The 25,622-nt window shown below is 37.6% G+C and overlaps 1 protein-coding gene across 8 annotated transcripts in view; it reads right to left on the reverse strand.

The window, feature by feature from the left end:
• TBCEL (tubulin folding cofactor E like) overlaps positions 1-25,622 on the reverse strand; it is a 54,146-nt gene that overhangs the window by 4,222 nt on the left and 24,302 nt on the right. For 7 of the 8 annotated variants that reach the window (XM_027835608.1, XM_027835603.1, XM_027835604.1 and 4 more), the window contains 6 exons: positions 25,412-25,561; positions 23,405-23,544; positions 17,755-17,936; positions 16,309-16,565; positions 13,323-13,449; positions 11,600-11,716 (listed from right to left, as the gene is read on the reverse strand). In XM_027835608.1, coding sequence (XP_027691409.1) covers positions 11,600-11,716; positions 13,323-13,449; positions 16,309-16,565; positions 17,755-17,936; positions 23,405-23,544; positions 25,412-25,544 — 956 coding nt within the window. In that variant the 5' untranslated portion in view covers positions 25,545-25,561. Of the gene's footprint in view, positions 1-11,599; positions 11,717-13,322; positions 13,450-16,308; positions 16,566-17,754; positions 17,937-23,404; positions 23,545-24,720; positions 24,910-25,411; positions 25,562-25,622 lie in introns of those variants that run through there. The other variant, XM_027835610.1, reaches the window with a different exon arrangement.

Raw genomic sequence — 25,622 nt, forward strand, 5'->3', positions numbered from 1 at the left:
AGGCCCAGAAAGGTGGAAGGGCTTGAACAAATTCACACAGCCAACTAGCAACAATGTCTGGACAATAACCCAAGCTTCTTAACTCCTGGTCCAGTGCTCTTTCCAAATGGCAGAATGGGAGTTGTGTGAGCATCAGAGTGGGGATAAGCTCCTGATATGTGTGGAATGGAGTTTAAAGTTACATAAAAGACTCAAGAGTCATAACCTCTCTTAGATGCATGCCGGTTTCTTATTCTGGCTGTTCTGAATACTTCCAGGGAAGATCAACATGCAGGGGAGATACACAAAGTTTTCATGCCTCGGAGGTTAATGGCAAACCCAACTACTATGCAGAATTTAGTATCACTTCATTACAACAAAAGTTCGAGTTGTCCATTATCTACTAATGGATTAAGTAGTTTGAGTAGTTTTTTTTTCCCAAGAGAATTTAGCACAGTGTTGGACACATTGTAAGTACTTAACATTTGTTGACTTGACTAGTATAAAGGATGAATTTGTACTGATTCAGCTATGCTCTCTTACTCTGGACCCCTTGTGAACAATTGCATATGCAAGATGCCTGGCAGAATTAAGGATAACAGTCTGTGGTTATGAAATCAAGAGAGGTCAACTGGCCCTCCAAGGAATGAACTGGAGTAAACTAACCATTTAGAACTATACACAGTGTCATCAACTATATGCAGGAAAGGTCCTATTTATAAACGGAGTAGACCACCAACAAGTTGGCACATGGAACTTGTTTGAACCAAGAATGTAGGGCCGTCCAATATTATAATCATCCTCTACTTTAACAAACAACTTCTTAAAAATAGTTTCTTAAAAGTTATTAAGACAAGTCTTACTGCTTTAAACACTTAAGAAACATTTAAACAATAATTTTTCAATGTTAGTAAACTAAATGAAACTTTTCTTTGGATTAAGTAGCAAAATAATAGCGACCTTTAACTTATAGCATTGCTTATAATACTCACTTTACACAACATTTTCACATATGTAATTTCATTAAGGAAGGTATCTATTGACCCTATTTTATAGAAGAGGAAACTGAGGCTCAGGAAGTTTGAGTCACCTGCCTAAGTGGCAGAGTTGAGTTTGGAGCTCAGGTCTTTTAATTCCCAGCCCAGACCTCTTTCTAGGGCATTGTACTGCTTCTCATCTACTAATGTTCAAGAAAGGCAATCCAGTCTCTTTACGTGGGCTAGTTTCTGCTTACGGGCTGTAACAAATGTTCACTCTTCATTATATATATATTTTAGCAAAGAAAAAAAGTCAATTTACACAATAGATGTGTTCCAAGAAAAGCTGCATGCAAAAGTCATATTCATTTTATTAATCAATCAAGCAAGGAAGGAGCATTTACTAAATACCTATTACATGTCAGGCCCTGTGGCATGCTTAGGAAATAAAAAAACAGAAACAGCCTGTGTCCTGGAGCAGCTTGCATTCTAACAGGAAAAGCAACATGAACGTATAAGAAGGTATAAAAAAAAGGTAATTTCAGGGTGGAGGTAGGCGCTAGTAATTGCCGAGGGGGAAGGAAGAAACAGAAATGGCCTCACGTAGGAGGTAATGCCTGAGATGAATTTTGAAGGAAGCTAGGTAATCCAAGAGGGAGAAGTGAGGAAGGAGGAAGGAGGAAGGAGGAAGGAGTTCATTCCAGAAATAAGCGACAGCAAACAGGCCAGTCTGACTAGGTTGTTAAGTGCACAAAAGGGAATAATACATAATAAGTCTGGAAAGGTAGGCTGGATCCATATTGTGAAAGGCTTTAAATGCAAGAGATAAACCTGTTATAAGAGGCAATGTGATACAACAAAAAGGCCTGGATGTAGAATGAGGAGACCTGGGTTCAAACTGGCTCCAGCACTTATTAGATGTGCGAACGTAGGCAAGGTGCTTATTAACCTTCTGACTTTTAGCGTCCTCATCTATGAAAGGGATTAAGAATACTATACTGCCTGCTTTAAAGGGTTCTTGTGGGCAAAGTGTTGTTAGAAACATTAAAGTGCTACATAAACACTTTTTTTCCTTTTTTTTTTTAGGCAATTGGGGTTAAGTGACTTGCCCAGGGTCACACAGCTAGTAAGTGTCAAGTGTCTGGTCTGAGACCGGATTTGAACTCAGGTCCTCCAGACTTCAGGGCCAGTGCTCTATTCACTGCGCCACCTAGCTGCCCCTACATAAACACTTTATGATCATTTTAGAGGGAATTTAAAAATAGCAAAAAATTTTGTGACAATTATTCTCATTTTATTTATTCTGCAAATTAAAAATTTTACATACTGGATTCTCTTAAAGCAGGACATACCTTTACATAAATGAAACCAAAATCTTCTAGGATGTTCAGAAATACAAACAGAAAATTTTAGAATCAATCTCTTAGTTTTTTAGTTCAGATATTTTGTTTTTAATTAAAGCTCAATTCAAATGGAACTGCATTTATCTCCAAAATAAATATCTTGTCAATAATCCCAATATTTCAGAAAGGGTAACATGATTCTGTCCTCTGAAGTAACACTTAGAAACCTGTCATCTAAATTCTAATTTTATCCACCTCATTAACTTTGTCACCTAACCATGGGCAATCCAGTCAATCTCTCTTTACTCTAATGCCTGACCTCTGAAATGGGGGATAATGTCACAAGTGGAGTTCAGAGGATAATGCTAAGAAAGAACTACTAAAAATAGCCTTTTTGGTAAACAGCAGGTAGAATTATTTAGCACTGGCTGTACATAATTCAAAAGAATGTGGTCTAAGAGTTTTTGCCCCTTTCCACTGTGGTCCTCTAGCAGTAACTGACTTCATGGAGAGGGAAACTAAAGCTGCTACCCATACTTCTAAAGTCAGCATGAGCAAAAGGGCACAGAAACTGGTAAAAGGAAACCACAAGCCAGCTGCAGCCTTGTGAAGAAAACTCCCTTCATTAACTAAAAAAGACACTCAGTGGGGGAAAAAGCATATTTAAGTTCTGTAAGACGTTTTCATCGTAAGCAGCTGAAATATGTGGAAATGAGCACAGCAGGTCTGAAGGTGGGACTTACCCCAAAAAGGGATATGAAGAGTGAAGCTATGCCCAGGAGAAATCCCGTCCTCTCATCTTCCTTATCACATATTGTTAGGCACAGCAGGCAGCGTTACAGAAATCTTCCCTTCCTTGGATGTCCAGCTCCACCCTTCTAATACTCAAAGAATCTCTGGCTTGGAAGAGGTCACAAAGTAATCTAACCCAACTCCTACCTCAGCAGTATGTACAGTGCAGAGACCTGTACAACACGTACCAACAATCTGACTACCTCTCCACCAAAGGACTTACGGAGGCCTTTTTAGCATGTGGATGTTGAATGAACGGAGCTTTGGCATAGTACCTGAAAATGTTAGCTATCCTTCTCGTACATTTTAATCTGAAGATGAATCTTGGATGAAACATAAAAGCAAAAGGTAAACACACAGAGAAACCAAAGGTTAACTCAGTCACAAAATGTTGGAGTTGGAATGAAACTTAGAGATCATAAGATCACAGGTCTAGAGCTATAAAGGGGCTCTGAGACCCTTTAAGACTAACTCCCTCATTATACAAATGAAGAAACTGAGGCCCAGGGGGGTTGTGACTTGTCCAAGATCACACAGAGTATCAGAGGTGGGATTTGAATTCAGGTCCTTCAGAACAGGAGCTGTGCCCACTTCTTCCATTATCGAGTACTATCCTTTATTTTTACCAATAAGGAAACAGAAGCCCAAAGAGGTGGGACTAGAAATTATTCACTCTAGGCCCTTTCCATTGCACTATAGCTGCCTCTTTCTATTCTATAATTCTTAAGACAAATAACCTGGAAAGTACTTTATTCTCTGGGCAATCTTCTTAAAACACCATAAGCAAAGAACAATGTCAATTTTAAATCACCTTTTAGCTTTTCAAAGCAAGTGATCATGACTTTCTTTTATGTAGGGGTTCACCATTGCCTAAATACACCTGATCTTTCCCACTTCTTTTCATACAATTCTCCATGACCACAATGCCCTTGCTCTCATTTCACATCTGTGTCCTAAAAAGCTTTTCTTGACAATCCAAGCCAAAAATAAACTCTCCATTCTCTTAAACTCCTATAAAACTTACTATCGGTGTGTATCACTGTGATACTTATTTTCTTCCTTATCTTGTTTGTTTTGTGTTCATGTGCATATAGCTTTATTTTTCCAACTAGAATGAATACTCCTTGAGGGGAGGAATTCTGTGTTATAACTTTTTTTTATATCCCCAATCAGTTCTTAGCTTAAATGCTTACCTTGCACATAGCAGTTACCCTGTAAACATCTACCAGTGGATTGACTGAAAGGGATACTGATGCAAATGCAGTAGTCAGGTAAGACTTCATGAAAAAAACTGAAGCTGGTTTTTAAAGGATGGACAGATTTTTGATAGGTTGAGGGGGAGAAGAGAGGGCAGGTCATCAGGAACAAAAGCACAGAGACTGAAATGGGTTTAATTTTCGCAGGACAAATGAGGTCTGCAATCTTATGATAAAAGAAGGCACAAGTTGGAGAAAAAGGCATCTAGCCTAATACAGAGTGGTCCAGTCCAGACACTGAAGGAAGAGGAAACAGGGAACCATTACAGACTTTTTAACAGAAGAGTAACATGAAATGTTAAGAAAAACTTAATTTGGCAGCAGTAAGATGGATTAATGTGTATGTGGGTGGGTTGGGGCAGAGTTGGAGGGGCTGGGAGGATGGATAGGAGTAGTATCAGGAAGTCAAGATAGGATTCCCTGCAATAAATAATCCAGGAATAAAGTGATTAGAGTCAGGACTAAGGTGCTGAAGTGGAAGGAAAGGGACAGATACAAAAGACATTTAAAAGAAAAATCAACACGATTTGGTGACTGACTAGAAAAGGTAAAAGTGACTCAAATTTCATCAAGCTTGGATGATCAGAAACATGGTGGTTCCATTGAAAGAAGCAGGTAAACTATGAGAGATGCAGCAGGGAAGGTGTTAAGTTTTGTTTTGGACAATTTGAGACTGAAGTAACGGCTTGACATCCAAGTGTAAAGCTATGGACTAGGAATTAGGAGGTATGAATTTTATTTCTAGTTTGGGCAAAGACTCCTATTGCTCTTGGGCAATCACAGTCTCCTGGTGTCTCAGATTCTTTACTTGGTAAAATTTATAACAACACTCTCAACTTGAGAGGCAGCATGGTGTAATGGACAAAGGCCAAACTAAAAGTCAAGAAGACATGGGTTCAAGTCCTGCCTCTGACATATACTGGCTGTGTGACTATGAGCAAGCCATTAACTTTCTCAGGGTCTGAGGCACTTCTCTATAACTAGAAGTTACAGATGAGTTGTTAAGCTGCATCAGTGTAGTGAGTTTTCACATTGGGAGTTCACCACACTGAGGAAATCATAGGTTCATATTAAAAAGACTCTCTATTTAACAGGCTCAAGAGAATTCCTCAAAGACTGACAATCAATCCAAAAACAAGTCAGTCAATCAATCAACCAGCAAGTATTTATTAAGCACCTACTAGGTGCCAAACACTATGTTCGGCACTGGGGACAAAAGAACAAAGAATGAAACAACCCCTACTCACAAGCCATAAAAATCAACACAAACTTACAGGCCCAGGATCCATAATAAATTTAAGGAATAATCGTTCTGAGAAAGCCATCATTTTAAGAAAAATTGAGGATATGTCTTATAGCATTAAAGTCTCTTCAGGCTTCTTGATGGTCAGAATCATCAAATACCACTGACACCCAAAGTTGGACAAAGAATATAGGAACAATAGCTTGTGGACTAATAAAGACTTTATAAGGAGTAAAAGAGTTTTTTCCTCTTTTTTTTTTTCAAGATTGTTATTAAGAATACTAGATCTTTAGATAAAAGGCCATAAAATATTCCTTGTGGGGCTAAATATCTGATTCTTTCTCCCCTTCCCATTAAAGAGGGCAGAGTATGTGCTATAGGTCAGATGAGCAGTAAAGCAATGCATTTCAAAATTTTCAAGTTAAAAAGTTCAGACACAAAAGATAATTACCCCAAGATCATGATTCTGGAGGGTTGGTCCTCTTGGAGATTTCCTCACCAGCACATACAGACATAGGTATACATCTCCGATCAAGAGAGGGGAGGTAGCACATTTTTTGCTAGGCTGGGAAAGTGGCAAGAAGTCAAAACAAAGCACGAGGTAATTGAAATGACAAAGACCCTAAGCTTCGGGGAAGAGCTAACATTTCAGAAGCTCTCCACTGTACACTTTGGAGAATGCCCCTTTTGTTTCTCATCCAACTCACAGCTTAATGTGAGCAGTGCTGTGTTACTGCCCCTGTCTGGAGATGACAGAGCCTGGCCATGTGGAGAAGCCCAGGAGACTCATGTCAAATGGAGGAATGCTCCTGTACAACAGCAGGCCCTCTGTCTGTAAGGAGGAGGAGGTAAGGGCAGAGCGAATTAGGATTTCTTTAGCATCCTAGACAAAATGAGCCTTTATCAGACAGAAGGGGCCAAAGAAAGGCCACTGCCCTACTCTCACAATAATATGAGATACAATCAAGTCTATTTAGAAAACCATTTGTTTTATGAGAAGAAATATTCTTCATATTTGCAGAGAGTTTTACCATCAACAATTAAAATTAACATGTCTGAAAAACCATGACCTACTTTGATTCCAGGCCCAGGGATTTCCCAAGTCAGGATCTAAAGATTTCTTAGAGAGGCATAAAGAAACCAAGAGGCTGAGGGGTGTATAGTAGCAAAAGAAAAGCCTTCAAAGCAACCTGGTTCTGGCACTTACATCCTTCATTGATAATGCCCCTCTCTCCTCCTCTGCCTATCAGTCAACTGCATCCTATCTTTTTTGGTTTTATTTATTCCTGCTGGGATGTAAAGTGTGGAAAAAATTTTAAAGACTCCTTAAGTCAATAAACCTATTAGCCCATAAAACACACAATACATGATACATTATTTCCCCAAAGGAAAGAACATTTTAATTGCATGAAAGAAGAGAGCTATGCACTCATTAAGTACTCAATCCAGTCTATCAAAGGATAAGGAAAGATGAAAAATAGAAAATAAAACAAAAAATGAGTCACCATAGGCAATATGATGTAGGCCAAGTTATGGACAACTGAGGAAGAGGGACCAAAATAATAAAAATGTAGGTGATACATAGACATATGCCAGAATCATTTTTCCTCAAAAGAAACTATATACTCCTAGGGAAACTGAAAGTTCTATTCTGGCCTATCAAAAGAGAAAACCTCACAACTTGTTTTACTTCAAATTCTGTGATGTTTCAGTTGCTGAATTTTAAAAGTTCTTTTTTTTTTTTAAGTCTGTCATTCATTTAGTAAATTCCTTTTAACCAATATAATTTGGCAAAGTACTTTGCAAGTTCTAGTATTAGAAAACTGCATGGGACCTGAGCAGTGAAGGTATTTGCCTAGGTTCACAGCAAGGCTATCTCAGACGCCAGGCTTGGATCCAGGTCTGCCTGATTCCTTGTATCCCTTTCTGTAATATTGCTTTAGCAGACTAAGTCCCACTCCCACCTATATTCCCACATTTACCAAAAGTTTACAAATGAATCTTGAAAATTTAGCTACTGACTGGGTTATCTTCCCCACCCACATCATCAAGAAGAGGGACTGTATTCCTCTTTTTAAAGATCTTACTAAGGTAGACTGATCAGGTAGTGAGAATAAGGAATAACTGATGTACAACCCAAGAGGTCTTGAGGAAGTCCCCTCTGCAGAGAATTTATGACATGGACAAGAGTTGCATAGGACAAGAAGTTGTGGGTGAATTGTGATCTACATCTCTACAGGGAGCAAGTATCAAAGTCTTAAGAACTGTTCCAAAGCAATTTACTGTAATTAACTGAAAAACATACTGGTAGATGGTGGATCTTAGCCACTAGATTTTACTTAAGATTAGATGAAGCAAAAAACAAACAAACAAATAAACAAACAAAAAAACAAAACAAAAGAAAAAGAAGTTTAGAAATGAAAAGTAACTAAAGAACTAAACAAGTTCCCATGTTCCAATATCTCCTAAATAATTTAATACCATGTACTACAGCAGATTATGAGTAGTCCTGAAAGAAAACAAGATAGTATTTGGCATATGGGGTTCCTTACAGCTCTCCTGCAAGAGCAAACCCCTCACACAGCTTCTACGAACTGCTAGGAAAGTGAAGTCTAAACTTTTTTTTTTGCTCTTTTTGCTGCCTCACAGACCTACAACTCCTTATCAGACTGTGTCAGCAGACTTAAAAAATGTTTCCAACATGAATGTCAGTTCTGTTAGTTGTCCTTTGAATCTCAACTAGAGCCTAGAGTTAACATTTCCTGAAAGCTCTCCTAATGAAAATATGAGTCAGGAACTGAAATATGACTAAAGGGAACACCTTTCCAGCCACCTGCAGCACAGGCTGAACATAGTCTGAAACAACATTAACAGTTCTCTGGACTGGAAAAAACAGACTTTAATGGCTGCACCCGTCTCTAAGAGACAGTGCACAGCTGAATGCATTTAAATAAAAGGCTCACTGATTGGAAGGGTAGATTCCACAGTGTTGAAAGGCCAAGAAACAGGGGATAGAGATTTCTCATCCTCTGTTGCCTTGCACAGTAAACAGACAACACAAAACAGATGGTAGATTGCTTAGTTATCCTGAAACTGTGAGTGTAAGATCATTATTACCAGAGTTGGCTATGTTATAAAGACTGAATTTCCAACTCTCCCTACCAGTAAAGAGTAGAAAAAAGATCAACTGGTCACCTGTAAGAAGTCACAAAAACTCCCTGCTGGTTCATTTTTCCCTCATCCCATTAAACATTTCATGCTGTTCATCACATGAATTCAAAGGCTACAGGTAATCAGAACCTACACAGCTTTCTGGGGCAGGAAAATACCATATGAAAATCTCTGGATCACCTGTAAATTCATATGTTGCTAAGTAACTCCATATTTGAAGACAGATGTCACTAAATAACCTAGCTTGTTTATAATGAAATTTTGCTATCATAAAGGAAATTCAAATGATCGAAAACATGTATATACCCTCAAGATAACAACGAATAAACTGCTGGCCTTAGAGTCAAAAAAGCCTGAGTTAAATTTTGTCTCTGATGCTTAAGACCATGAGCAAGCTACTTACCCTCTGTGAGCCTATTTCTTCATCTGTAAAATGGGGATAACAGCACCTTTAGTACCTACATCACAGGGTTGTTGGAAGGCTTAATGCAAACTTTAAAGTGCTATATAATACCATTTATTTTTATTTTATTTTTTTTCACAATTAAAAAAAGTTATGCCTTAGATAGGAAGAACCATACTGTGTTTTACAGGTCAGAAATTACCTTCTGTAAAGAAGAATGAAAGAAGATGAATAGTTTAGGGAACCAAACAGCAAAGGGAAGCAGCATTCTTTAAACCAACTAAGAGTTAATGGGTAAATTAGTTCAGCTTTTCATCCTTCAGGCTTAGAGAAGGTAAATTCTATGGCTAAGTGAAAAAGATCATAGAACTATAAACTTAAGAGCTAGAAGGGACCTTATATTCCTCATTTTACAGATGAGGAAGCTGACATCCAGAGATTATTAAGGTTACACTGGTAGTGAGGTATCAAAACTGGGATCTGACCCCAGGTTAACTTAATTCAAAATTTAATATTCTTTAAGGCACAATGTTGTCTTAAAACCAACAGGTCCAAGGTATTAACAATCAAATGTCATTCTTGAATACACATTTTTTTACTGAATACTAACTGTTCACTCTGATAATTACTATGATTTTCCTACTCAATAATGTTTTTGTTTCAGAGAGGAAATGAGTAAGGAGTTGGTAAAAGAGATCCATGGATGGCAAGGAAAGTAAAGATACCATGCTATCACATCTCTTTCCCTAAAGTTAACCAGTGCATCTTAAGGCCACTTATACTTTTCTATTCTTTTTTTAATCACTGTTTGTAATGCCAAAACGAAAAGGCCAATTTGGCCACCACTTAAGTGAAACTATAGCTAGTTTCAATGCTGCTAAAATATTCTATAATCAAAAGTCTATTGTGTAACAGATAGCCCACTTTTGTGGGGACAGAGAATGATCTTCTTTTGTTATCCCACTGACAGAAAGTCAGCCCCCATGTACCTTGTGACCTAGTGACACTGGCCTCCTGGCTGTTCCTCCCACAAGATACTCTGTCTCTCAGCTCTGGGCATTTTATCTGGCTATTCCCACCCCTGCCTCCCCTCCCCCCAATACCTAGAATGTTCTCCCTCCTCATTTCTGCCTTCTGGCTTCCTTCAAGTTCCAGCTAAAAATCCTACCTTCTACAGGAAGCCTTTCCTGATCCCCTTTTTTCTAGCGCTTTCCCTCTTTTGTTTATCTCGAATTTAGGCAGGGACTAGCTCCTGCCTTTCTTTGTAAGCCCAGTGCATAGCACAGTGCCTAGTACATAAGAAGTGCTTAATAAATGCTTGCTGAATGACACCTGTATCGTATGGTACGTTCAAGCCAGAATTTTGCCATCTCCCATGAAAATACCATAGAGTCATGCTAAAAAATGCAATGATAATCACTACCCTAAAAACTTATATGTTTCATGCACATCAAGCTTCAAAAACAAAACCAAAATCCAATTTTTTAAAGGTTTTTAAACTATATACTGTTTAAAACTTTCAGCCTCTAAGGCTTCAGAGATACTTCAAAGGAGCCTCAAAATTTCCTGGTAACAACTCTTTAGAAACCAAAATTGTTCATCATTCCCCCTTTGGCTTTCTTTGAAGGCCCAAAAATGCCAACGCTAACAATTCTACAATTCCATCCCCTTGGTCATTTTCACTGTTCCTCTCTCAGCTCTCTCCATATTTCACACCTCTCTCATGTTGGTGAAGCCCAGGATGTTTCTGAAGAGTCTACAATATGAAATGACAGGTTAGCTTGTGGAGTATGTGTAAAAAGAAATGACCTACTGAAGAAGAGGATCAAAAAGAATCAGTGGCATGAATCTGGGAATGAGTAGCACAGAAGTGGCCAGATACAAACATGTGTACATGGCCACTCAAGGCTTACAAAGCACTCTCCTCTCAACAGCCTTGAGGCAGGCAGGGAAGAATTATTATCCCCATTTTATAGACAAAAGAATTGTGACTTGCCAGGGGTCACAAAGCTAGTTAAGTCAGAACTGGGCTGCAAATCCAGGTTTCCTAACTTCAAGTTCAGCTCTCTCTATCATGCTTCTTCTCACACAAGATAAATATGAGCAAGTGTGCTGTCCTAGAGTAGAGGAAGTAGCTAACTTCTATGCTCACGTTCTTTCTGGTTCTTGTATTTGTCTCGTGTCTCTCTCCTATTATCTATCTTTCTCTGTCTAATGTGCAGGCAACCTTGAAAAACTTTTGAATCTTCTCATCTCTGAACTTAAGACAATACCAACAATTGCAGAGAAAGGCATAACTGGGCTTTAAATAAGCTAAATACTCTAAAAAGGCAAGTTGTCTAAATCACTGAAGTTGCTGACCTAAAACACAAGTATTTTTTAATCAAATAAATCACTTTCTAAACAGTCCTGACTAACTGTTCAGGAATTTTTACCTGCATGGTACTTCCTCCTGGGGCACATCCACATAATAACGAATGAAAAACCGCTCAGAGTCTTCTCGCTCTCCATCAGTAACAACACTGCCATTAAGTTTGGAAACCGATGGCAATCTGTAAGTTAAAGCCAAAATAAAGACCCTTTGAAAAACTGAAAGTATTAATTCAGCCTGACAAATGGAAGATCCTCTGGTTTAGGATTGAGACTTAATATCTCCAAAATAAAGTAAATCCTGGGACATCCTAATAAGAGCGACACTGATATAAAATGAAGATTTAAAGAAGAGGTAAACAATGTGATAGGAAAAGAGAAGCAAAAGTCGGGCATTCTGAAGTCGACATTCTAGCTATGAGACTCCCTTTGTGGGCATATCTTACCTTCAGCAGAAACGGTTATGAAGAGGAATAAATACTTACAAGTCCAGACATTAGAAAATAATAATGTTGGCACAACAACTATGTAAATCAAATGATCTGCAAAGAATGCTTCCTTTGAAAGTACACAGAGACTTATTCTTTTAGTAAGATATTATATGCAAATTAATCTACTTTATTTTTATTTTTTGTTTTGTTTTTGTTAGGCAATGGGATTAAGTGACTTGCCCAGGGTCACACAGCTAGTGTCAAATGTCTGACTCAGGTCCTCCTGACTTCAGTGCTCTATCCACTGCACCACCTAGCTGCCCCAAATTAATCTACTTTAAAGTAGCAAAGTGGCTGCCTAGGTATTTTAGTTCAGACTGATTCATTGTTAGAGAGGTTACTCCTTTTAGGACATACATTATATCTAAAGCCTTCCAAAACCACTTACTATGTATGTGTTTTACTAAAGAAATCAAAACCACAGTTTTCTCCATGACTCTTCCAGAATCTCATCTTCAGCTAAAGAAACCTACTACATGGTGATGAGTTACTTTAGGATCTGTCAGAGGCAGAGGATGTAGGAAACTTGGGAAGAGGAAGCTAGGAATGTAAGCGAAACCAATTTATGATTTAATTAAACAAAAAGCTGATTATAATATATTCCACATGACCATTTACACTGGCATGGAAAATATGGTTGATTTAAACAGAAGAGAATTCTCAATAAATTCCACTTTCCTGTATGCCCTAAAATAGCATTCCAAATGTTCCAATTATTAACAGATAAAATAATAACAACATTTTTTGTAGTGCTACGTACCAGGCACTGTACTAAACACTTTACAATTATCTCCTTTGATCCTCACAACATCTCAGGGAGGTAAGTGTTGTTATTAACCCTATTTTACATTTGAGAAACTGAGGCAAAAAGAGGTGAAGTAACTTGCCCAAGGTTACAAAGCCAATGAAGTGTCTAAGGCTGGATTTGAACTCAGGTATCCGTAACTCCAGGACTCTGAACCCAGGACTCCTGAACCCAGTGGATCTATCCACCATGCCATCTCTATGTCCCCCTCCTACCTCCCCCTAACCCCCAAGACAATAAATTCTTTTGATTCTGTGGCTCTTATTGGGCTGACAATTTTTGCTTTTTCTTCCCAACTATTTTTCCCTTCATTCAAAATCTTAGTGCTCCAGAAGGAGGTTCTTCCAGAAGTGGTTACTGCACATAGGTACTGCTGCAGGTACACTCACTGATATGTTTCTTCCCATAACTCTGCCCATACAGTAGCCTTGTGCCTTAAGGAAAGCCCAGTCATACTCACATGATAGGAGAGAAAAATCAACAAAAACAGACCTGGCTATTACCAATTTCCTGCGCTCTTCAGTGGTGTATGGCTGCAGAAGAGGTATCCCTAGCAATCTTACTTCTTCAAGTTTGGGGAATGAATTTAGTTTGTCAATGTCTTCCCAGGAATGCAGACCTGCTTTGAGAAAAGCAAAAACAAGAGTACACAATGAATTTACAAGATTAAAAGAAAAAGTAAAAAGTGGATTAAATTGATTAAAATAATTAACATGATTTTCTAAATAGAAACATAGGCCTGTACACTAGTTATAGAGCCTAAAATCTCATTAGTCAAGGATGAAAAGTCAGCATGATATAATGGGAAGAGCTTTGGCCTTGGGATCAGGAGACCTGAGTTTGAATCCTGGCTCACTCACTTATGAGTCTGGTGACTACAGGCAAATCATGTCACAGCTCGGAGCATCTGTTTCCTGCTCTAATTGAGGGTGATCATATATGCATTACCGCCTTCACAGGGGTGCTGTGGAGAAAGTACTTTGCAAACTTTAAAGTGTTGCTGAAATATGAGCTATCCTGAGGCAACAGAGTGCAATAAGTCACAATATTAGCCTCCTTATATTCTCCCAACAGCAGCTACACTTTGACACAAGCTGTCAGCAGTTGGGGGGGGCAGTTTCATTCTACAATGTTCATTCATCCAATGATTCTTCATAGACGCTGCTTAGATGCCTACTAGCAGTTTGGAGGAGAGACATTTCTCCACTACACTCTGGAGCAAGTGTCACTGACTCTTTTCACCTACTGAGCCAAAGAGAGGATACAATTTTTGAAAAGTGTTGAGTCATGTTCAATTTTTCACCTAGTTCTAGGTGATGAATTCTGAAATATGGGGAGATAAATGCAGCCAAAACCGATTATTTTTCTTGTTTATTGGAAAGATAATAATTTGGATCGTTTGAGTCTTTATTCAACAGATATCCCATTACCCATACCAGAATTTTATTGTTGCTACTGTGGTGGGAAGGATAAAAACAAATTAAAATAAAAATCAAAGAGTTTCGATAAACACCACAAAACCACGACCTTTGGGGATAGAAGATATGTGGTATTTTCAAAATAAATGATCTGATAGATATAAATTGAAATTCCTAAGCACAATGCAGCAAGTTAAGAATAGACTTTTCAGTCCCAAGATGAAATCCTGCCTTCTGTTAGGAGCAAATATACTATCCTGGTCAATATTTGGCTCAGGCCAGAGAAGCATTTCTGTAATAACACAGCTAGTCAAGGGTCCATGTGACAAAGACCTCAGTCCCTTCCTGCTTCTGTCAACCTTCAGCAAGGTTAAAGGTAGAGAAGTAATTTGCTTCATAACTGTCCTCCTAGCTCCAGGATGGACTCTGTATCTAGGAGAAGGAAGAAAGCAGTTAACTCAAGGGATGCATATTTGAAAAGTAATCAGCTTCCTTAAGGTGAAAAATACATATATTTTTTATTAATTCATTTCTCAATCCCAAAACCTGTACAGTCAGGTAAATTAAGCCTATAAATTGGCACACAGTCAGGCTTTTTTTTTTGATGTACTGATCACTTTTGCTATATTTTTTCTCTTCTTCCTCTTTTTCTATTTCAAAAGAGTTACTGATTTTAAGGGATAGCTCTCTGAGAGGAGAGGGGGATGAATACAAGGGGAAATCTAGGCAACGGAAAATCAAAGTATCAATAGAAATCTATTTTCTGAAAAAGAAAATAGTTCAAAAGATGCGTATCTGAAGAAAAAATCAGCTTCCCTAGGGTGAAAACTATCTTTTCTAATTTATCTCCCTCTCCATAACTTCTATTGTCATGTAAATCAAATCTATAACTTTCAGTTCCAAGTGAATGCTATTTTTAGTTTTGTAGTTGTTTCAGTACATGAAGGACCTATAATTACATTTTTGTGGTACTCCTCCTTGGATACGGATTGGACTTCCTCCCATGACTAAGTATATAACTCCTGAGTTGCTGTGACCAACAAAATCTTCACCCTGCAAACCAACCTGATGACAAGCATCTCTGACCTTAGGCTGGCTGGTTCTTAGATAAAAGGCATACAATCTATTATCAGATACAGAATTAATACCTTTCTAGCTTGGTAAGATTTTCCAGACCTTACATTCCATTGTTCTAACCACTGAGAATCCATGGGCACCACACCACAATGAGGCATGAATGAAGACTTTGGTGAAGGTTGTTTCAATAAATATGCTAAAAATCTTTAACCCAATGAAGAGTGGGATTAAGAAGCAGCTAATTAAATAGTAATGTATACTAGGGAAAATACCATCGGAATTAAAAGGGGGCAGGAAAGTCAGCAGCAGGTTTCGAAAACTGAAGCCCAAATGGGATTTTCTAGCTAATATCTCCTTATGCTCTAATCTCTGTCTTTTGTTATTTAGTTCATTCATTGGTTTCCATATTTTTATAGCTTCTTCAATGATCTGTGATTTCATCAGTGGTGATCCTCCCGCTATTGATGCAATTAACAAGCCTTCTGAAAGTTCACAGATGGTCTTTTAAAAGTAATTGTGGCTGAAAAATTCATCACATTGTGGCTGCCTGGCTGTGATCCTCCCTGAACTTACGTTTGTTCACAGACAAATGACATGTATTTAGTTTTTCCATCCTGGTAGGGTCTGTTAACAGTTTTCTAGAATCTAGGGTCCCCTGGATGCCACAATAAGGCATGAGAAGAGGACTTTGGTGGAGAATTTTCATAGCATGATCACTTTAAATATAAATCATAAATTAATATCTATATACTGCTATACCTCTCAATATTTATATAACACCAAAGCTCTTCTGGAAAAGAAAAGAATGCATTAAATATAAGTACATTAGCTTGTCATCAGGGAATGAGTCATCACAGCTGAAAATTAATACCAAAACAAGAGATGAATATGACTGAAAAACATAAACTTTCTTTTTCATTCATGCACAAGCTCAGCTCAATTTGCATGGGGAATGGAAAGAATTTTGTGGCTTTAGTCCCCACCTGACTTGTGAAGGCTGATGGAGCGCAGATTGGGAAACAACCTTGCCAAGGAATCATCAGGCTCCTCAATGGCATTCAGGTGATTGTTGGCCAGGATGAGGGTATCCAGTGAAGGAAACATAACTCCTAACTTTCTAATTTCAGTCCAGTTCTGAAGGTTATTATCTGTGATATGGAGTAGCTTAAGAGATTGACAGCAAATAGAAGAACAAGACACTGTTTCATAGTCATTAAGGCACAGGAAGAGCTCCTCCAACCTGATTAGAAAAAAACAAAGATGTTCTCATTTCACGTTTAAAAAAAAGTCTAATAAACCATATATACATGAGATAGGGCACATACTTTTCCATTTATTTATTTATATCAAATACTGATTGAGTGCCTACTCTAAGAAAGGAACCTTGTCAAGAGTTATAAAAGATACAAGATGTATAAGACATGGCCCCTCCACCCTAAGATCTCATAATCTATCTGAAAGGACAAACCTAACTCATGCAAAACACATGCAAACAATGTAAGACAATATAAAATTCAAAAGCAAATTGTGCAATGCAAACTGTTAGTGCAATAGCAGTTTAGAAAAGTATGAGATCAGTGAGGACAGCAGTAGTCAAGGGCAGATTCAGGAAGGTGAACTATGAGCTGTCTTGAAGAAATGGATAGGATTTGGAGATGGAATGGCAAGGAGGGAGGCTATTATCTGGTAAGAACGAGCAAAATCAAAGATGAAGGTTGTAAGGAATAATGCACGCAAAGGACAGAGAATTAAAATGGGAGAGTAGGAAATAAAATTGGGTAAGTGTCAGCGTGTCAGGGAGGACATTACAAGGACATGATAATTTTGATGTGTTTAAACAATTAAAACAACACAGTTTCATAACATTTAAAAGACTGAGTCTAAACAGCCTATACATACATATTTTTCACGTACAGTTTACTAACTAGTCAGTTTTGATAAAGAGCATCAATAAGTTCATCTTTGAACTGTTGAAAGTATCACCTCCATTAGAAACAGCAAAAAGATTTTCATTACACTAGATAACCTTAATATGCCTTAAAGGAACTATGGTTCCTTCCTGATCCTCCCCTGTCCCTGTCCTCACCATCCAACCCCCACCCTGCAAGAAAAATGCAGTGGGGTATTGGTGATCCAGTAGTGAGAAACACTCCTCTTAAAAGTATTTGTAAATTCTATCCAAATGATAATATCTCTGATGTCCTGGCACCACCAAATACCATAGAGAATTCTAAAGCAAGTACTGCTGCATCATTTTAACCCTACCAACCAATTTTAGAAATTCATTATTTTAAGCTCATTCTCCACTCAAACTGCAGTAATGGTAGTGTGGAAACTAGGAGAGCAACAACAAACTAGAAGTACTAACAAAGATGACAACAGGTGACCCTCTGCCTCCCTCTCCTTTATGCCATGGGCTCTTGGCTTACTCTGGTAATTCCTGCAGTAGCATATGGACTGTTTCCCAAGACGCTTTGCTGTTGTTGAGGACGAGTTTTCTAACCCCAGAAAAGGACCCGGCACATGTTCTCTCTAAAACTGACAAATTCAAAGGGTTGGAACTCAGGTTTAGAAACTCCAAGTGAGGAACATTTGACACAATTTTACTGACCTAGGGAGGAAAAAAGGAGAAGGATATCAGATTGTAATCAAATCCATAAATACTTAAGTCAGCTTCTAGGAGTGTATTATCAAGCAAGGGCTATTTGCTCCATTGAGTCTCATTTCACACTGGTTCCTAACAGTATACAAAGTACAGTTGTGTTAAATCCCACAAAAAGGTGCTAATCTTTTTCTATTACAGAATAACACAACTCATCAAGGAGAAGCAAGAAGAATTATTTATTTTGCCTTTAGCAAAATTTTTTATTCTCTTAATATATTCATCAACAGAAAGGAACATTCTAATTTAGAACATTTAGATAAGCTCCTAGAGGGCAAGAAGCAGGTATACATAATTCTCTCTGTAGATTTAAAAACAAAATATAAAATTACAAGTTTATTAAAGGTTTTTTGTCAACCACTTTGTGAGATCACAACTGACTAGCAGGTAAGCCAGGAATTATTTATAACTCAGTTTCATCTGGAAAGATTTTTTTAGAAGAGAGGGGTCCCAAATTGTCCCAAACATTAACTCATTTTTTAAAAATCATCCATAACTGGGCAATAACATAGAAAGCACGCTCACCAATTTAGCAATTTAGCTAGCAACTTGGGGGATAGGATTTAAATAGCCAAAGCAAACTGGAGACATGGTAAGGAATCACATCAATGAAGACAACTACAGAACAAGATGCTTAGGAAAGGGATCGTATGAGAAGTACTGCCATTGGCAAAGTGTGATGGAGTGTGCTACGAATCATGGTGTGAGAGTTTCTAAACATACCCACACACACATACAGAGACAGACACCCACACACATGCACACACCCATACATCCAGACACATTCACAAATACACAAACATACAAAGACATACACATGTATACACCCACACACATACAAAATATGTACACACATACACACGATATAGGATACTAGAAATTAGGTCATCTTCACTTTCCACTCAGACCTGAAGTATAATGAATGTCCAGTTATGGGCTCCTTGGCCTAAGAACCATGAACATCTCAGGAGTATTGAGAGGAGAGCAACAAGATGTTTAAGTGACTGAGGCAGGGGACTCCCAACAGGAAAGCACAAATAAATTGGGATTACTGAAAAAGGAGAAGAGAAAACTAAAGAGATTCCAATGTGACACTACTATCAACAATGAATGTGTGAATTTAAGTTGTTTTATCTATGAGGGCAGAACTGTACTATTAGTCTGTATTCTGCAGTCCCCATTGCGATTTGCAGCATGCATCTGTGAAAAATCTGGTTCACTATATGGTTATGAAGCTCAGCAAAGCAAACTGGTCCACAGACAAATCAAAACTATGCTTTTAGCTTCGTTAGTCCCAAGCTTTAACCAAATGAATAATAATGGTCCTCAAGTATATGAAGGATTTTCAAAGAGAAAGTAGTGACCAGTTGTACTTTCTCTCTCTACTGTGGATAGCTGAAGAAATGGAATTAAACTACAACATGATAATTGTTAGCTATGGTAAAACATCAATGAATAAGAACCAAAAGAATAATAACTCTACTAACAAAAATATTTTCCTACCTATTTTTATAAGAAATGCAAATGACAAAGAAGTTTGATTGCATAGGGGGTTTGCTTTCTGAAAAGCAACTTTTAGGTAGTATCCTAAGGGCAGACAAATTTAGTCTCGACGTTCCATCATACAATATTGCTGAAGTATAATGAGAATGAAGGAATGATGACCCTGAGGTACTGCAACATACCTAAATCATATCAAACTGAGTTTACTAAATTCTACTAATCCTAATGTATTTTGGAAAATACTACATTTGCTATATATTATACACTAATGTATTTTGGAAAACTCAACAAAAGCTGAAGTAAAAAGGGTTTTCTGATTAAATTTTCAGTAAACAAGAAATTTCAGGATATGCTATTTTCCAGAGCATATTGATTATTTTGTGCTTGAAAGTGTAAGAATTTCCTGATAGCTTGGCATAGAACCATAGGATATCACAGCTGAGGAAAGTGAGGTTCTGAGAAGGTAAATGACATCTCAGAGGTCACAGACCAAGTAACTGGAAAAAAGTGGCCTGCACCTCACAGCCTGTGACTCCAAGACTGGAACTCTTCCCTTCTCAGACACTGGAATAAGTACCTGGAACTTTACATGGCCTCCCCATGTCTAGGAACTTAAAAACAGGACTCTCTTCTACCTGGCATGACTTAGATATGGTCACATAAGGTGGCCAGGACATCTTTCAAGGACTCAATGATTCTATTATTTAATAAGGGACCCTCTACTCTGTTTCAACAAAGGGAGAAACTATAGTTTTAAGAAAAGTGGGAAGAAACATTTGTGAGATAATATCTGTAACTTATACCCAAGCTATTCACTATCCAGACTGAATGGTTAATTGCTCCCTTACCTCAACAGCCTGGTTTAATTTCTTTCATAAAATAGTCTTGATAAAGAGAAAAAAAGGAGATACCTTGGGAAAGGTCAGACAAAAATCTACTTGGCCACAACCTCCAGCTGAAGACTAAAGAATATGCATTTCTTTAAGCTGTGGTGCCCAGCTTTGGGGGTTGTTCTTGTTGGGGGGGGGAGTGCAGTGTCAGAAAAGAGACAGAAATCTTTCCATCTCCACAGGATTTCACAATTCCTCTCACAGCCATATTCTCTTGACCCTCAAGACAGTCAGCAGCCACTAGTTAGGAACACTGAATTTGAAAGGTAATCATATTTACTTAAATCTACCCAGATTAATTTCCCTGAAGTCAGGGCCCCATTTATTTAGTATAGTAAAATAGCAAATGATTTTTAAGATAAATTTGTCATATTGAATACTTCCTAAAATAAATGTATTATTGAATAGCTCTGGCTACAGATCTCTGGCATACAGAGATTTCTGACTGTGACAAAATCTGAACTACAGTGATTTGAAACTGTAAACTAGTGGTCATCAACAGCCTGGCAATGGATTCTATTAATTCTAGTCAACTTATGTCATCATTTTCTGGCTCCATGTATTCCCCCTTCCACATCAGCCTACTTACTAAACTAGTGCACGTACTATAATAGGTCAGGAGGTTTGGGCAAATGATAAAAGGAGAATATGGAGAAAAAATGAAGAGAAAAAAAAACAGGACAAACTGGAAAATGACAACTTTAAGGGAAACAGTAACAAATACATATTTGAAGACTGCCTAACAGAAGGAATAGATGCTAACTAGGAACTCTACTGGGACAAATATAGGCTACACCATTAAATAGGCTTATACTTAAACATAATACTAATTATAGGTTGATCTTAGGCTTTATAGAGGTCAGAACTTTGGGAAGATACAGCCTATATTCACAACATGTGAAACTTGAACTTCACATTTTGATATGGCCTTCAGAAAAATCTCAGTGCAGACCATACTAAAGAAAAAGGCAAATTATTTCATATAACCCCTCATAGTTTTAAGCAAAAAACCATTTTCAGTATGGTCATATAGAACTTGACTCACTTTCCATATGAGATGTCTTTATCACTAGGGCTACTCCTATTACCTATCAACAGCTTTTATCAGTGAATGGCAAAAAAAAACCCCCAAAACAAAAAAAAAAACAACTTAGGAATTTCTTACCCAATAAAAAAATATTAAGGAACAACAAAATATGTACATAACAGTTGAACTAACCTAGAGGAGAAAGCTGAGGGGACCTCTCTATTCAGGTTACAAAACTAAAAATAGTTGGTTTTGTCAATAAATATTTATTAAGCACCCACTAGGTGCCAGACAGTGTGCTAAGTGCTGGGGATTCAAAGAAAAGCAAAAGCACTCCCTGTCCTCAAGAAGCTCACAGTCTAATGGGGGAGACAACATACAAACAACTATGTATAAAGAAGGCATATACAAAATAAATAGGAGATAAACAACAGAGGAAAAGCACTAGCATTAAAAGAAACTGGGAAAGGCCTCTCGTAGCGGGTGGGATTTTAGCTGCATAGAAATACAACTGTCTAGTAGGGTTATCAGGAAGACTTTAGAGGTACAAGAAAACCGTTAAGTTCACTGTTGAAGTTACGCAGTATGGATGAGTGTTAAAGCAACAAAAACCCCTGGGCATAAGCAGAGTCAGGCACATAATTCCCTTGGCAGAGAATGTTATCCACATGGGTGAAAAATGAAAATGTTCTTCTCAAGTAGAGGATACTCCTTAGCTCACTCACACAGGCAGCAGGTCAGAGATTACATGCAAACCAGATAACACAGATCTCAAAAAGTTTAGGGTGGAACTATAATAATGTAAGAATTTTAATAAAATGACATATATAACACTAAAGGCAATGAGCTTAAATGAAACTGCAACATAGGGAAAGAAGGGCAGGAAAAAATAAGGTAGAGCAGTAGATTCCCTCGAATCTCCTACCAAGCCTGACCTGGAATATGAGTAACACTAAATAACCTTCTCTATGCCTCAGTTTCCTCATTTAAAAATTGGGGGTTAAGCTATATGACCTGTAAGGTACATCTGAGATTTAGTAGAGTGTTTCACCAATTAATCCAACAAGCACCCTTGACAGTGAGTCCATCTGTGGTTAACAAAAGAGGAGATTGAAGCATAGAGGGATTAAGTCAATTGCTCAAGGTCACAGGGCAAGTTAGGAGCTCAGGGAAGAAAAAAAAAATTGGTCCTAAACAATTTACTGAATGTCTACCTTAAAAATGGAATACATGTAGAGTTCGTGTAGAAACAACCATATTCCTCCCTCATTCTTAAAGGTGGCCCTTGTCAAGTGAGGACAGAGACTGTAATTGGCAAGGTGAGGGGTGTGATTTATTATGGACTTAAAACCATGTTTAGAAGATGTAAGCTCATATCAATCTTTCAAAAACACTTAAAAATAAAGTAAGAAATTTTTAAAGATTTAACATTAAAGAATTAACATCTTGAATAAAATAAAGGAATGAATAAAGTGAATAATTCTTTTTAATAACCACAGTTTCAAGATTCATCAATTGTTATTTCAATACAGTAATACTGAAGAAACAGCAGAGATTGAATGTAGGTATGGGATATTTTATCAGTTTATAAAATGATAAAGTATGGGATATTTTAATGCTTTACTATTGTTTAGTATTTAGCATTGCTTTCAGTATTTTAGTATTTATTATTGCTTCAAACCTTGGGAGTTTCATTGACCTCTTACCAATCTCAGTGTGTTGTGCACTAAAAGAAAACTGTAACAAGGAAAATTCAAGAATCACCACAGTCAGATAAATGAAGTTTGAATGTGTCTGAGTCTTTGTGGTTATTTTCCCTGATGGATACAAAGTAATAAACACAAACCTCAAGTGAAAATTAGAATTCAGAAGAATTCAATAAAACAGACATATTTACCTCTTTTGAAGTCACCAAAAGAAGTATCACAAACATTACTGTAAAGAATGATAATATGGTTCGAGCTGCATTTCACCAACATGCAGCTGTATAACTTTACCTCATGCCAGTCTTCAAGTTTATTGTCAGAAAGATCTAATTCAGACACATGGGCACAGAAGGCAGCAATTTCATTTTCATCTCCTGCACAGGTAATTCCGCAGCTGTTCAACACCAGTACACTTGGGAGGTTGAGCCGATCTGAAAGGTTCAAGAAGTAAAAGGATAAAAAAGTGTTGGGTCCCCAGGGGAATGAGCCAGGCCCAGAAGGAAATTACAAGTATAAGATCAGAAGCAATTTAAAAAGCTATTTGATCTTTACCCTCTGGAAAGACCCTAAATTTCAAATGTACTACAATAAAGAAAAAATCCATGGCTAGTTCATATTAAGAGCCAAATATACGCCAATATCCAGATTACTACAGACTCCCCATTAGCTTCAAACTTTTCTTTTATGGAGGGAGCGGAGAGTTTGAAGAAGGGGAAGGAATAAGTATTTATTAAGCTCCCACTATGTGCCAGACACTTATTAAGTGCTTTACAAATATTATCTCCTTTAATCAAGGTAAGTACTTATTATCCCCATTTTACAACTGAGGAAGCAGAGGCAAACAGCAGTTAAGTATCGTGCTCAGGGTCAAACAGTTACAAAGGGTCATATATTTTTCCCAACTATTATCTTTCCCTCATCTCATTTTTATCTTCTCCAATTCCTGCCTTCAGAGATTCTCCCATGCCACCTCTTATACCTATACCACTAATCCATCAGTTAAATCATCTTTCTTCTCTGAAACAAAAACGGACCCATTTATACTCCTGCATCTTTTTTTGCATATTTGCCAAGTTCATCAGTCATTCACTACTCATCTTTAATCAACTCCTCCTCTTCTTTTTGGAGGCAGAGATGTGGGCATGGTTAAGCACTGTACTTCACAGGGATGGGGTATAGATATAGACTAGAGATTATACACAACTGTCAATTTAGTACTTTTTAATGGTAAGAGTGAGAGAAAACACAACAATTGGCATGCGTTCACGTGATTTCTGGAAAATCCCTAACCAGAAGATTCCACCCTTCTCTGTTATGAGAGGGATCACAAAGGCTGAAGATTGCTGTACCAGGAGATAACATGTAATTTGTATAAATTCCTTCTCTGGAGTCAAGGTAATGTTTTTTCTTACTTAATGCTAGGTTGGTTGAAATGCAGATTAACCATATTTCTAATTATGCATAGCCAAACACCCACTAAATATTTGGACATGACAACTTAAAACATTAGTAATATTGTTCTTCATTAATAGGGAGGTAGAAATATTTTCTGAAATAGTTCATTATTTATACCTATTGAAAGGTATATATGTTTTGTGCATACTCACTTGACATCCTTCTTTGTTCGTGGCATTCTTCACACAACATACTTTTTCTTTTTTCTCTCTACTCTTTTGGATTCTCCCCCACCTTCAGTGGGAAGCCTTCTCTGAGCAGCTCAATCATCCAGCTTTCTTCTGAATTGCTATAGTGTACTCCACGTCTACACCACTCACTGGGCAATCAACATGCACTTCCTTGTGTGGTCAATTAGCAAATGTCAGACACTATATTAGGTGTTGGGGATCCAAGTATAAAGATAAATCCCTACTTGCAGAGAGCTTACATTTTAATGGAGACCTTCCATACTAATTATTTTATGCAGGCATGGTTTTCTTTCCCTGATTAGAAAGGGACCCTTGTGGGCAGAGACTGTCTTCTACTTCTTATCTCTACTAGTGTTCTGCCTGGTAAACACTGAGTAAATATTTGTGGGTTCACTAAAAGGAGGAAGGCAGGGTAAAGAGAAAAATTTGGTTCAAAGGGTCATTCTTGTGCAACAATAACCTCTTAAACATCTTCAGGTCACTTAATTTCATATTCAGTTTGAAAATATTATTGTTAGGTCCACAGGGGAGTAGAAACACATTAAAAGGGAAATTTACTGTCAATTCCAAAAGATCATCCTGCTCAGGTGACTGGGCACAGAGGAAAGTATTTGCAAAATAAAACAATCTTCTGGTTCTATTTTCTAATTACCTTTCATTGGAGAACCCTGAGGTGTGGCTGGAACATGAACTCCCATCCCAGGACCACGGCGATAGGGGAAATTCTCAGGACTGTATTTTTCACATAAAACTTGCATGAAACTTCTTCCACTTGGTTGGTCCATCTTCCTTTCCTAGAATTCTATAAGCAAAAGAAAATTAATCTAATTAATTAATTTAGCAAATATTTATTGAGTACCTAT

The sequence above is a fragment of the Vombatus ursinus genome, unplaced genomic scaffold, assembly GCF_900497805.2.
Source record: "Vombatus ursinus unplaced genomic scaffold, bare-nosed wombat genome assembly UNPS02014816.1, whole genome shotgun sequence".
Classification (NCBI taxonomy): domain Eukaryota; kingdom Metazoa; phylum Chordata; class Mammalia; order Diprotodontia; family Vombatidae; genus Vombatus; species Vombatus ursinus.